Source organism: Nannobrachium achirus (assembly GCF_963921795.1).
Source record: "Nannobrachium achirus genome assembly, chromosome: 5".
Taxonomy (NCBI): Eukaryota; Metazoa; Chordata; class Actinopteri; order Myctophiformes; family Myctophidae; genus Nannobrachium; species Nannobrachium achirus.
In genome coordinates, this window is record NC_137814.1 from 32878740 (window position 1) to 32894383 (window position 15644).

Genomic DNA, 15644 nt, shown 5'->3' on the forward strand with positions numbered 1-15644 from the left:
TGTGTGGACGCTACTCTGGTAATCAGCATTGAGTTTGTGAAGGTGCGTCTTATGCGACACCTTCTCTGACCACTAGGTGCTGCTGTTTGCCATGGCATGTGGTCATGACTTTTCAAGTGTTTCTCAAACTTTCAAATGTCAAGGTCAAATGTCAAAATGCACTTAAAAATACCAAACGTAGAAAGTACTCATTATGCAGAATGTTTTCAAATTTTTAGTTTTTGTTTTAATGAAAATCCTTTGAAAATAGCAGATCTACAAGGCAAGCTCACAACACTTGTGAGCTTGTAGATCAGATATGCCAGCTGTCCAGGCCTAGTGGGGATTTTTTTAAACATTATGTGCACATGCAATTTTAGTTTGATGTTTGATTTCAGTTTAATTTAAGTTTAAAGGTGAATAAGTAGTCTTCTTTTTAGTTAGGAATTGACTAGTTTTTGTAAAGTCTTTATTTAGTTTGAATCTTTTTAAGGTTTTTCAAGGAATGCCTTGATTTATAGAATTTGAGAAAGGCATATCAAGTCGTGCTGAGATTATTATTATGATTTATTTCATTTTAGTTTTAGTAAGTTAGTTTTAGACAATTGCTTTGCACAAATCTCTCACTCATTGTTGTCATTAGAATCATGGCATCACAACACACTTCTCTGTTGTGTGTAGGTTGTGTTATGTGAAGATAGGTTCAAACCTAATGTTACGCAAAGCAGGTGGGTGCTGATTTGAAACATGCGGTGGAGGTTCTTTCTTGGCCGCTACTGGCAGTCCCAGTTTAACGCTGATCGGTGGAGCATTCCCCAAGATTAGTTGCTCACAGTGACAGACTGACTCAGTGGTGAAAACATAAAAAATCAAACCTTGGTTCGAAGTGAAGAGGTGAATCTTTATGTGTTCTATAGCTATGACATCTGTGTTCTAGATCTATACATTCTGTGTTCTAGATCTATACTTTCTATGTGCTTTAGTTCTATATTTTCTATGAATTCTGAATGAATGAATGAATGATTTTGTCTGGAGGGCCAAATTGTCATGTGAAGCTTGACCAATCCTTGATTCTGCATGCACAGGACATGCACGGGACATGTACGGGACAGACATTCTCACTCCTTGAGAATCTATGGGAATCCTCAAAAAAACAGGTACGGGACATGTATATGGACAGACATTCTCACTCCTTGAGAATCTATGGGAATCCTAAAAAAAACAGGTACGGGACAGACAAAGCCACTCCGTTTCGCCGCTTCAAAAACTAATAAATGAAGGAAAAGGTGAAGAAAGATCACATAGAATGCTCAAGCATAGAAACTTATCTACACAGACAGATGGCTTTACAGTGTTATCTACTTCCCAACACAGGAAAAAAGTCTGTTAGCTAACAGAGAGCTTAGCATGAATGATTGACAAAGCCTAGCTCTCAGCCTGGCAGTGGCAGGGTTTCTCTCACAACATGCTGGCAATACTCGTTTTTCACAGCAGCCTTGCTAGTGCAGACATTGGACAGTAAATGTAACTGAACCTAACATAACAATAATTCTGTGGTTAGGTGTTACAGTAGGCCTTGATGGGGACTACTCCTGTACAACTCACATAGACACATAGAGACTTAGCCTACATGTAGAAACACCATTCATCAGACCAATAATTAATGTACCCATGAAGATGTTTTGGGCCATGGTTCTATATATATATATATATATATATATATATATATATATATATATATATATATATATATATATATACTGTATATGCATCAGAGATATGAGTGTGTGTGTGTGGCTGCTTCATCTTATTTTAAAAGAACCCTTCCCTCAAGTATAATTAATTGGACGTAGAGAAAGCTTGTGTAATTAAAGCCATCCATATTTAATTTAGGCATTAAGCACCAGGGGGAAAATGGAACAGCTTCTCTTCTGGAACAGGAAAATACATCTTTTCCACAACATAACTTCATTTGTTACCCTATTTGCTAGTGTTAATCCCACTTATACCCTCCTCGCTCTGTTGCCATGGATATGCTATTCCTATGGCAACTAGAGGCCTTTGCGGATGGCCTCGGGCCTCGACCGCAGAGGACTCTCTGAACCTTTCATTCAACATTCTCTTCAAGCTCATAGAGGAATCACATTAAAAACTCTCTCTATCTCTCTCTATTTGCTCTCCTTCTCCGCTGCTCTGTTGAGAGTAGCTGTCATAGCTACCTTAATCTTAGATCACTTACGCATTCCACAGGTGTGAGACCACATCGCTGTTTGTGACTCCGCATTTATTCTTCTAGCATCCCACTGATGCCTGATAAGCTTCTGATGGTATCAAAATGTAATTTGATCGGTACTTTGAATTAGACGCGCTTTCCTGGCTACTTGATAGCCTGCAGTTTGCCAGTGTGCTTGGCATGTTGCCTCGCCAGTCGGAAGGAGGGGGGTCAGCTGTGATCAGATTTATCGCGTAGCCTACGTGTCTGCCACTGTCATACAGTAAGAGTGAATGCCACAAGCTTTTTTAATTTTTGGCAGCATTGGAAACCGGAGCTCCATCTTTAAAGATGCATGAGAAGTCTTGAGCAGCGATGAGCGGAGACGGAGACGCATTGACAGAGAAAGTGTTCAGTGAGAGTGGCAGAAGGGAGGGGCCACACTCCATGCAGGTGACACTGGACACAGCCACCTCCAGGGCTGTGTTGAGGGCCCCATGTCAAAGTAGTGTGTCTGTCTACGGCTGTGTCAGGGTCAGTCCTTGCGTGCGTGTGTCCGGAAGCTGGGCAGCACGGGCAGGTGGGGGGTCCTCCGCCTGCTGAATGAACCCAGTCAGTATCGGGGAGTACCATGTCTTGCGGGTGAGCGCCTCCGTGCTCATCATTGTGGCGGGCTGCATCATCATCGGGGTTTCCAGGGAGTGTGATGCTGATGCTGTCGGGGGCATCTTCCTGGGAGCAGGGGGCCTGGGTGAGTGATTGTGACATGTGCATTTCAGAATCAACTGATCATGCTTGTGGCAGGTGTTTCATTGTTAATTCAGTACAATGTCCTAATTGCTGATTTCTTTTGCCAGACTTTTTTTTATCTCCCAGAACATTCAATAGAATTTGGTAATTGGAATTACTTTGGGCCTGTAGTGACCTGAATAATAACACACACACACACACACACACACACACACACACACACACACACACACACACACACACACACACACACACACACACACACACACACACACATATACTGTATATACATGCATGATAAGCATAATAAAACACTTATTTCCAATGTGGTCCTGATGGTGTTGTGCCGGTTGAGGAAGCAACTTGAGGCATGATAAAGTTTGAAAACCAAATATTTATGAAAATACAAGCGAAAGATCAGTGGCGAATGCTATTTTCCATCAACCTTCCATTGAAAAATACACCTCAGTGACCATGCGATCATTTGATACAACATGGTAACTGAAGTCGCCTGATAGCGCAGGGAGCAGTGTATTCGTCTGGTCTGCCAAGGCAAGGATTACATGGAGTTCTTTGTCCGAAACTAAGTGCATATGTTTTTTGTTTTTTTGAGCACAGGCATTCTGCAAATTAAAAGAAAGCACATAATATCTGTTTTGCCTGAGGATCATTTATAAGTAATTACAACCCATCATGTATTTTTGGGGTTCATGAGACAGAAAGTCTGCTCCAGAATGTGGTCTGAGTGCTCTTGCTTATGTATGTATTTAAACTATTTCTGCAGTTTGAGCTGTTATGGCTCAGACCACCCCAGGGCTGACCAGGATTTAATGCCAACCCTGAATGATAATTGAAATATTTTGTCAAAATCAAGTCTATCCTTGCATGGTTGTCTCAAAGTACAGTTAATGACAAAAAATAACTGGATTTCATTCCACTACCTGGTGGCCAGGAAGGAGTAAATATGCCTTTTTAGAGGCACACCACAGATCTCATAGCCGAGTATATGGGAAGCCATTTTCTTCAATGGGACTCCAGGGAAATTTGATGCCAGTTTAAGGAAACTAATCTTGCATCCTCCGAGCACACTGCTGTTTCCTCAACTTTTATTAAAAGGAATATTTCACTTTCAAACATGTCTGGGATAATTTCTACACTGGCTTTTGTGTGCACCCAGACAGTTTTTATGTTCCTTGTTAAGTATTTACATATTTGATATTCATTTTATCAGACACGCCCCCTTATTATATTAACCATGTTAGACTTAAATGTTGATTTAAAACGCACATCCCTGGTTCTGTTATGAGGCAAATCTAGTAATTTTGTATTTAAAACCCTGCAATCGATCAAACTGCCTCATTATTATAATTAAAGTGGTATGAGAAAGTAAGTTTCCTTTTATGAAAGAGAGTAAACCTTTATGATACAGGTTCTTAAGGTGTTAGTTTGTCATCTATTAAATCAACCTTTTTGTGTGTTGCAGGCCTGCTCATATCTGTTTATCCCTTCATAAAAGCCTGGCTTAACATCAACAACATGATGCCAATGTTTGGTAATTACAATCCCTTCTTCACTATTTGCCCATAAGAAGAAAAAATAAAAAAAAACATTTGAATTACAAAAAAAAAAAGAAATTGTCAACATTATAGCTGACATTTAGCCAAGACAAATATTTCGCCTTGACATAAAGAAAATCGATCTCTTCCATCAAAAGCCATCATGCGACTCAATAGTTTTCCATCACAGGGAACAGAGTGCGGCCTCTGCCTACTGTCCCTGCTCCTGAACAACCAGCAGATGTACTGAGACGGGAAGGTGAGTGTAAAACATGATTGTACAACCTCACTGATCTCTGGACAAAACACATTTTCTAAAATACATCTTCCTTGTTTTCTGAATGACGCTGTGGTCGTATGCAAAAGTACTTATACATTAGGCTTAGGATAAGATTAGATCAGATAATCCATCAATGATTGATCTCTTGGGGAAATGCAGGTGTTATAGCAGCAACAGCAGTGGTGAAACAAAGGATAGATGCATGTAAGAGTAAGTCAAGAGCCAAACCTAGATAGATAAGATCTACACATGGCGGTCATAATATCTCCACCAGGTCAGGTGGCCTACTTACGCCTGTATAACTCATGTGATGCTGTCGTCAGGAACTGAGGAAGCTGTGTGGAGAAATAGCATTTCTATCATATATGGTCAATTTGAGGCGACTGACCCTATGGTAAAAGATTAAAGTGCCTTTGGAGGTGATGTGCTCCAGAGGCAGGTTATTCCAGTTTAGGATTGATTGGATGTTGCGTTCATGATCTATGGTGTTTTCTTTGTGAAAGAAAAAAGAAAAAGAAAAGAAATACCCCCCCCCCCCCACACACACACACACACACACACACACACATAAAACCCTCAAGCAGTGTGAAAACTAAAAAGAAACTAAACTAAAGAAAAAATCCTCTTAAGCCGCGAAAGAAAATGCGCTTCTGTGTGCATCTCAGGTGTTACTGGGACACATCATTTAAAATTAACACGGACAGAGAAGGTGTAATGTCGACCTACAAAAAGTACTGAAAACATCTGAACATTGGACATCTGAACACTCCAAAGCCATATAAAAGAAAGTACAGGGAGTATTTGGTGTGCAAAAAGCACTAGCACTACGTAAAATCATCATAGCACATTGCCTGCAGGGAATAAGATAATATTCTGTGAACAACATTCAGATGAATCTGTTGAGGATCTGGATTGCTAGAAGAGAGCAGAATATTATTGTCACATGACTCCTGAAATTATGGTGAAGATAAATAATAAGGAAACAGGGATGCCCCCCTGTTGTGGTCAATTCTCTGTTTGGCCGAGCCACCAGTCTAAACTATAGGTTACGTAGTTAACCCCGGATGTTTAACACCGGTGAGAAGTCTCACATCGGGAATTAACCTGATAGGTGAGTCTTCTCGTGAGGTGTTAAAACAACCAACAGTTTTTAATCTGCCCCATAAAATAGACTCGTTTGGAGACAGAAGAGACAACTGGAACTTGGGGGAACAAGCTAGAGGCTGTCCATTCAGGTCCAAATGAACTCCTACAACTTTATGTTTCTATCAGTTCACAGAAGTCAATGGACATTAGATTCCTGCAATGTAATATTTTATGAAAAGTTGATCTGTTCTCCTGTTCTCAAAGGAACTCAGAGCCGTTCCAAGAGCCGAATGGGAACCTTTGTGGAAGGAGGCCCAGGGGCTGCAGAGGCCAACCCTGATGAGGGGTATGAGACACAAACACATGGCACACATACACTATACCAGGGGTCTTCAACGTTTTCAGGCCAGGGACCCCCAAAGTGATGGGGAGATGGAGCATGGACCCCCTTTCTCGTAGGGCGGAGCTACAACATATATTGTATATTTATGAATGAAATTGTTTCATGTGTATACACAAATTATTGTGCATTCAATACTATGCTATTAAAATAATATATTCATATATTCATGCTTGTACAAGATGCATGTACAAGAGGCTGTACCACTGCCATTTATTAACTGAGAACCAATGTCAATACTATCAATCTATCACTAACAATCTGACGATTGCACAATAATCATGTAATTTCGGGGACCCCCTGCAGTATCCCTGCGGACCCCCTAGGTGTTGCGGACCCCCTGTTGAAGACCCCTGCACTATACAATGTTGACGCTTTGCAAACACACACACGCACGCATGCAGCGCGCGCGCGCACACACACACACACACACACACACACACACACACACACACACACACACACACACACACACACACAGTATGGAATATGGAATGGTTATTTGCGACAAGGCATTAGACCTTTCCATTGCACTTTAGTGCTCAAGAAGCTGTTATTTCATACCTACAAGGTCATTGTACCCCATAGTCTGTTTCTGACTATCTGTCATGATGCCCCAGAAGGCAAGGTCATGTTCCCCCAGTCTGTCTCTGTGGCACTCCAAAGTAATGGAATCATTTGTGCTCTTTGGATGTGCCTGCTTTTCTCTCGCAACATACTATTTTGTCTCTGCAAGGGTCAGATACTTACTGCAGCATCATCTGCAGAAATAGCTCTCTAAGAGATTTTCTAATAGGATTCAGTGGCAAACTGGCAAATTTGCCCTCTTCTGTATTTGACAGCTTGTATGAATCAGCCATTAGAGGGGCTCATCTTGTCCTTCAGCTTGAAAGGAAATAAAAGATTTACCACAGAGGCAGTTTTTAGATGTAGTAAAAGTATACTGCTCAGATACCTATGTTTAAGCACTAGCCTAATATACTAGACTATATTTCTATCAGTCATATTTCCCCTTTTGAGGACTGGACTTTAACTCCTAATTTCTGCCTCTGCTCCATTGTGTCTGGCAGATGACGATTGGTTGAGGGTCTCAGAGAAGAAGAGGATAAACTTGTGAGTTCCATGTATTATGGAGATTTTTATAACAACAAAAGCTCCAGAAGAACAACCAGAATAGGAGAAATAGTAATTCTGTATTTCTGTGACTTGCCATTCACTTCCTAAAAGTTAAAGAGTACAATATATCAGAGGGTAGAAACGAATAGCCTGCCACCTGACCCGGACTCATGTAACAGTGCCCTCTTGGTTGTGTGTACTGTGGTCCTGTGGTGGAAAGTAACTAAGAACATTTACTAAGTACTTCTCAATGGAAACAAGCCTGGCCTACCTGAGCTTATCCTTTTACTTGACTTTATACCAGTGAACTGTACTGTCATGAAAGTATTTCCCTTTTCCAATGTTATATCTATTACATCTCAGAGGCAAATATAGTACTTTTACTCCTCTTTGTTGGAGAACTTTAGTTATTAGTTACTTTGTAGATTTAAAATATGATTACAAAAATACATTAACCACATCAGCTCTATATAGACTTCTTTCATACATTTTGAAAACGTGAAATGGAAGATTTCTGCATGATGAGAACTTTTACTTTTGGTACTTTAAGTACATTTTGATGCCAATACATTTGTACTCAAGTAAATTTGGAATACCAGACAAAAAATGTGAGTACTTCTTCCACCACTAGTGTAATGTTGTCATACTTTTCTTCTCTGGTAAGTTCTTGATTTTAACCACAGCCTTCTTCATTGTATAGATCCAATAGCTCACTGGCACGTTTGCACATGTACTCAATGGTGTCCCCACATCAGTATGACCGCTCTGATGAGTACACACATCCAACATGTTGGGTGGCACATTATACGTGATTCATACTTGGTTGAGCGCCATGTTGCATACCGAAAATAGCCTTGTTAGTTAGTTCACACAACTAAGTATACATTACCTGTTACACAGGCATGCAATGATCTTTTATGATGTTTTATAAGTAATACTGAATTTTGTTATTATTGGCAACCCAGATTCTAGATTTGCTCATGCATGACAGGGTCTTGTATCCACCTTGCAGGACATTCATGTATGCACCGATTTTATACAAATAAACCACACATAATGAGGTTTATTCTTAGTTATCCTGTCAATCAGCAGCATTTGTACATGAGTAGCCTACGTTGAATTAATTGGCACAAATAATACAACATTATCTGATCACAAAATATGCATGTATTCATTCATGTATACTCAACCATAGATGATCTCTCCCTCACACTCCATCTTATACTTCTCTCATACGGTATGCCTGCATGTTTTCATCTGTTGCAGGACATCCTCAGACATGCCGGACGTCTTAACTCGGAGGAAACCCTAGCAGTCATCTTCTGAGCAAGACCAGCCATGATGTCATCTGTTAACACTGACCTGACCTGTCCTGACCTCACCTGGCAATTCACCATATTCACACAGCGGCCATTTTGCTCTTACAGAAATGACCAGTGGTGGACAGTAACTAAGTACATTTACTTGAGTACTGTTCTTATGTTGCTATGATTTTTTCTCTTCAATGTCCCACGTTGCCATGGTTACCATAGACTTCCGTGTAATTGCGCAATTGTGTAAAAAGTGCACGCCCATGCCTAGATGATGCACCACGTGTGTGCAGGCTGTTCACAGCTTTCAAACAAAAAAATCCGCTTGGAAATCCGTTCAGGCATTCATGATTTATCAGCCATTATGTTTTCTTCAGATGTAAACAAACATGGCTGCCATGTTTGAAAGAATGGGTTGGTATGGGGGTTAAACATGCAATTTCGCGATCGCGATCATGCCTAATACATTTCTGGAGGTCCAAAAAAATTTTTTGATTTTTTTTTTGTTTTTGAAAAAAACTGCCCAAACTCGGGAAACTCTGGGTTGGCACAGCAGTAGTACCTTTTCAAACTCGGGAAACTCGGGGTTGGCACCAGATGTGTTAAGTACCGGTATATATTTTGATTATTTTGTCGTTGTTGCAACTAATGACTTTCACGCCGCTACATTTTAAATAAAAATATTGTACTTTTGACTACATTACTTTTCTAGGAAGGGATTCTTGGGACCACCCCCTTTTCAAATAGTGAAAATAGCCGATCTACAAGCTCACAACACGTCGCAGCACGACACATTTGTGAGCTTGTAGATCTGCAATTACTGAACATTTCTGAAGATGTACTTTGTAATTTACTTTGTAAATTTATTTTCGTAATTTGTTTGTATTTGCACTTTTCAACAGTTGAATTACTTGAGTTCCACCACTGGAAACGCCATAAGATCAAAATGGCTTCCATGTGAATATGCACAGTAAATAGTAAACAATGTATTTAAAGGGGATGTAGGTCTCACTAGCTCTGGTCCTAACGCTATGGACCAAGAGCTAGGGTCTCACCAGCTCTCCAGCTCATTTGTAAACAGAAAATAAATGTTCAGGTCGGTCGAGATACCAATCTTATCAAATCAACAGAAAGAACCATAATTTCACCATCAGCTTCTATTTTTTTGTGTTCTAGTTCCAATTTTATTGTAGGTACCCTCACAAAAAAAACATGTAGTAATCCTGGTCTCTACTGTATACTGCCTGCCCCTGGTCAGCCGGGCACCTGATGGAGGAGAAAGGAACTGGTTGGAATAAAGTGTTCTTTCGACACGCTACGTCCTACCGGGGAATCTCCCCCTGTCAGGTGAAGTGTCTTGCACACTCCTCCTGGATTGAAGGAAGCATGAGCTCAGTTCGGGGCTCTCCCCAGGTTGGCAGAGGGAGAGTAGCGGTCAGGATTACAGTTTAGGCAATTAGTCGGGGGCCTTAGGGAGATAGAATGGTAATTTCGCGCTAATCAGTCTAAAATCGCCACATTTTGCACCGATGTAGCCCAGGGCATGCTCTAATGATTTAGCTAGGGCGCCCGAGTTTGCGACCTTCGGGGTCGCCACAGCGGCCAAATGAAGTTGGGCTCCCTGGCTCCCATCGACTTTCTAAGCATTTGTTTTGCACAAAAAACATTCCTTGGGCTAAAAATGGCCCCAGAAAATGATGCTTTAGTGATGAAAAGTGATGGAAAGTTATGAGTCATCACTTTTCACAGTTTTGTGGGCGTTTTCTGGGGCCATTTCTAGCCCAAGGAATGTTTTTTGTGCAAAACAAATGCTTGCAATGGATTCAGCATCATGATAAACCCCTAGTTAGACCCCTCACATCCTATTTAAATACCCAGAAAAAAAATGTTCTGGGTATTTTCCTCTTGTATAGAAAGTCGATGGGAGCCCAACTTGATTTGGCCGCTGTGGCGACCCCGAAGGTCGCCGACTCGGCGCCCTAGCTAAATCATTAGAGCATGCCCTGGGCTACATCTGTGCAAAATTTGGCGCTTTTAGACTGATTAGCACCAAATAAAAAACTAAGGCCTCCGACTAAATTGGCTCTAGGAGAACAATGGGTTAATTATAGAGCCATTTTAGCACTACAGCACTACACACACACACACACACACACACACACACACACACACACACACACACACACACACACACACAGGTTAATGTAGTAATTAGTGTTATGCTTTGCTAAGGCCACTTTCCATTAGGTTACCTTATTCGTGGTAAAGAGATGATAATGTGATAATTTGGTTGACTTTTTTTGTTTATTTATTACTATACTAATACAGGGTTTTGCTGGGCTCCCTGTGGTATTTGTTGAGGTCATCTCATTATTTTACGTATTTATTTATACAATTAAACTTTCAAAGCTGAAATCAACCTATGGCCTCAATCTGTCAAACTGTATAATGTGTTAGTGAAGTACTCAGTATATTCTTCACACCGACTCTTGACACGACTTAAAGCAGAGAATGTACACTCCCTCCCAAGCAGCTCATATAGTATATCACACAATGTACTCAACAATCAATCACAAAATGATTATGATCATTATGGGATGATTGAGCTCTTAAATAATTCATCTCCACCAGCCTGTGTTGGGAGCATGCCGGATTTACAATTATTTCTGGTCTTGCTTGTGTAGTGTGCGTAATGATGACTGTCTAAAATGAATACACACGTGCACACATGCAATAACATGTAGGTGAATTGCAAGCCCCCCCTTTCCCTCCCACACACGCACGCACGCACGCACACACACACACACACACACACACACACACACACACACACACACACACACACACACACACACATTGAAAAACACAATGCATTGGTATTCAGGACAGCACAGACAGAACGGCTGCTGCATGGCAAACAGCGTGGGGAGAATGTACTGCTGATCTCAATGTGATGTGGTGTCATGCTGAATAATGTGGTACTGCCCTGTCCCTGGTCTCAGAGGCAGGGGTTTGAACATAGAGTTCAATGTAATTATATAACTTTTAAAGCTGTGGTTTGAGTTTGAAATGTTTTGGTCCTCCTTTAGCCCAAGGGCTTCTTTTCAAACAGCCCTGAATGTTAACCTCTTAAGCCCTTTATACGCTATTAGCAATAATAGCTGATCTATAGCTCACAATGTGTCACATTGTGATGTATTGTGAGCTTATAGATCTGCTATTGTCGAGACATTTTGAATGACATACCCAAAATGGGGCCGCCAAGTCGAAAGTGGTTAACACATAACACAATAATTACCAGATTAAACAAACAAAGGTTAGATAGACACCATGGGCATGAATGAGAAAAGTTTATATTGTAGCATGAACAGAAATAGTACAGTAAATATAACACTAATAAGTAGTGCAATAAAGTGAGATACTAAAGTGTTGATGTTTATTGTCGAGAGACAGTAATAGTCAACCTGCAGTCTGTCTTAAATACATGCCTTGGGTCAAGCTTTCGTTGTTAGAAGCCTGATGGCTGCATGGGGGATGTTCCTCATCCTCACCAGCTCATTATAAAGGGCATGAGAGGACAGTGGTTCTCTGGGTATCTGCTTTCTCATCATCTCCCTTTCAGCCCCACACCTCCTGTCCAAAGATGGTTCATTTTATTGGCATCCCTGCTCCCCCAGGCAATGCCACAGCACACAAGAGAACACTGGCTATACAGACTGGTAGAACATCTGCAGCAGCCTATTGCACAGTTTGAAGGACCAACAGGTTGAAGCATCATGTGGCCTTAAATTTCTTTTTCTTTCGGCTATAATTCTAAGCCTATAAGCCTATATTTTTATGAAAAGAAAAGAAAAAAAGCCTTAATTCTGACATACCGGTACAAGTATGTCAGAGTAAAATATTTGTCTTTTTTTGTAGACTTTTCATAGCCTGTTCTTTAACAAACCCATGGCTCTTTGAAAATATAAATTAAGTTATTATTGTGCCACTACCAGAACTGATGCAGCATGGCGCTTTCATTTTTTTTAAAGGCTGCATGCCTCATAATTGTTATTCTCAAATGAAGCAAATTGCGCATCTATGAAAGAAATAATAATTGCGCCCATGTTGGATTCATATCCATGTTTAGATCTGGCCATGTCATGCCGTGTCATTCATAAATCAGGTGACAAACCACAAGGGCATGTGTGCGGAATGGATTGACTATGATTATATAGCTTTTGGAAATAAAATAAGCTACTTTTTTGCCTTGGAAAAAATTGTTGAATTGGTGTAATGCAGAGTGAATACGGATAATAGCAACAAGTAAAGCTCTGTCGCTGAGAGGTTTGCGCCACCGTTTCAGCACCAGGAGCTGTCCACTCGATGCAATACACTCACCTCCATCATCCATCTTCTACCAACCCTCCCCCCAGGTTCCACACGCGATTTACGAAGGACATGAGCGAGGTGGTGACGATATAGACTAGACTAGAGAGACAGGAGAGACGCACACGGACACTAGTGCAGGGCAGTTCTGAATGGAAGAAAGGAGCAAGATAGGCTACATCCGATTCAATTGAAGACTTTTGAATGACTGCAAGAAAAATACTTTCTAACCTTATAGTCGTGGTGCATGCTTAATCTGAACTGAACCGTGTTGCGTCTGACATGTGTCGCGTCGCGTCGTATTAGCCTGATACAGTCTTGCGTTTATATAGAATTCGAGGCAATGCCATCTCACATAAAGTGAGTTTTCCCCTCACGAATTATCTGGGGAGTGGGTCGCATGGCCTTTCTGTGGTAGCCGGCTAGTGTCATCATAGCCTATTGCCGTATTGGCTTGATTGAATGACTGACTGTGCCGTTTGAGATCATGTAACCCTGCAAACCATGCATGGCGAATATTCCTCTTTATTAAATCCATTTCTGAAACAACCGAAAAGACCCTCAAGTGCTCGGAACATCAGCATAAAGGGTAAGATTATTTTTGTTAATGTTCTGGAGCTTACAACAGATAAATGAAATAATATGAAAACATTCAATTTTGGATGTATTGAGCGCGATTTAAACAAACCCACAATCAATATTTAGATATTGTCTATACATATTGTGTTCTTTAACAGTAGTATTACATAAAGAAAACCCTTGTTAAATGTCATCAGCATTTGCTGGATTTAGACCTTTCCCCTGTTCATTTGGACTGATTCTGAGGGGGCGTTCATTTGATTGATTAAAGGGGTCATTTGGCACTATGAAAGATAATGCTATATCCTCACGTGGCCTTGAATTAATGAGCCATGTCTCACCATGCCTTATTGCAATTCTTATTAGAATATCAGAAAGACAAGATCCCTTACTGATTCTGATCACTTGTAATGTAAGCTAATATCTGAGACTCCTATACCATCTACTGCTGGCTATATAGTCTACCATTTGTTATCATTTCTTTCCTATAGAAATTCACCTAAATTAAAAAAAGATAAACTATTTGTGTAAGCCTTTAGTCAATCACTGGGGGGTGTCTTTGAGGACAATTTATGCTCTGTAATAATCTATGTCTGGTTGTGTAATAGTGTCTTTTGTAGCCCAAGAGGATTAGAATGATAGCCATGTCAAACAACAACAGGGCCATGTCATTAATTATCAGCAATGATCTTCTTTTTTCAGGTGCAGGTGATTTTTCATTGTGGACACAATTTAGTTGAGGGTTGCCATGGGGAACAGTCTTTGTTGAACCATAAAAAAGAGAAACAGCTGAAGAGGGAGAGAGAAAGAGAGAGAGAGATCGACATACTCTAGCCTTGCGGACAGTGAAGACATGGTCCTCACTGAGAGGACCTCCAGCACTTCTGTGCCTAAAAAAGAGCCAAAGAAGAAGAAAAGGAAGAAGTATCGGCCTCACAGCCTGCCCTCCCCAGCACTCTGCTGTGCCTGTGGACTGTGCATTATGCTGGCTGGAATCAACATCACCCTGGTGGGGGCATTCGCCTTCAGCACCCTGGTGCCTTCTGCCAATCCTCCCATCATCATTGGGCCTATTCTACTTCTAGTGGCCTTTTCTTTTTTTGGAGCCTGCTGCGTGTGCAGTCGCCTGCCCCCTGCCCAGGGTTTGCGTGGGTCTAAGGTGGGTGGCAGGGGCACGGGGATGATTGGGCGCAGCGGGTTTGCAGGAGGAACAGCGTTCGAAATAGAAACCAGTGAACACACATTGCAGGACACAACCGCAGTGCAGCTCAGCCCCACACCTTCCCCTAGCTCGACCCGGGCATCCAGCCCTGAGCGGGATGGTCATGACACTGCCCCACCTGGGCCCTGTAAGCCTATTGCCACAGAGTCAAATGGTCCTTCTATTTGTGCCATTGCTTCCTACTCAGCCTCCACAACTACAGGAGGTGCAGTGAGCCTTAACTTGCCACGTGAAGAAGTGGCCACCTAGTGCAAACCAAACTGACATACCACTGTATAGGATAGGAACCTTCTGCCAGAACTTGACTGCTAGCTATGTAAATATGTTTTGCTGGGTGGTTTAGTTATTATGTCCAACAGTTTTCATAATTTATAACTTTGCTGCTTGTGATAATATCAACCATGTTGTTCTTGTCCAGCCAACCAGTGATTAACATGCCATGTTAACTATGGGCATTATGAAACATTTTAATGTGCAAATGTAGCCACGCCCAAGTCTCTGGTCCCACTTTGAAGAGGTCAGCCTCTGAAGGTGGTCTGCAGGGGACAGGTGGTGATTATGTGTTCCAACATCAGTTTGGGGCACAGTATTCAGCTACAGAGAAGACGAGGGCTTGTGTGGAAATTCGTAGTGTCTTGGCCAAAGCTCCCCAGCTTGTACCAGCGAGATGTCACTCTTTCAAATCTGCTAACTTTGGCTGTCATTGTCATTTGTGTGTATGTAATGTTTTTTAATTGACAGTTCAGGGGAGAGCTGCTTTATTTTTAAACACTATGGCTTGTGATC

At 41.3% G+C, this 15644-nt stretch overlaps 2 protein-coding genes across 2 annotated transcripts; both read left to right on the forward strand.

Annotated features, from left to right (window-relative positions):
- Positions 1-2794: 2794 nt before the first annotated feature.
- Positions 2795-8691, forward strand: kncn (kinocilin; the record flags this gene model as incomplete). The annotated part of the gene is made up of 5 exons (XM_080725733.1): positions 2795-2942; positions 4425-4493; positions 4688-4756; positions 6128-6209; positions 8646-8691. The coding sequence occupies 5 exons, from the start codon at positions 2795-2797 to the stop codon at positions 8689-8691; spliced, it is 414 nt and encodes a 137-aa protein (XP_080581859.1).
- Positions 8692-14489: 5798 nt separating this feature from the next.
- tmem275a (transmembrane protein 275a) lies at positions 14490-15107 on the forward strand (the record flags this gene model as incomplete). Its single annotated transcript, XM_080726346.1, has 1 exon — positions 14490-15107. The coding sequence occupies one exon, from the start codon at positions 14490-14492 to the stop codon at positions 15105-15107; it is 618 nt and encodes a 205-aa protein (XP_080582472.1).
- Between the last annotated feature and the right edge of the window lie 537 nt (positions 15108-15644).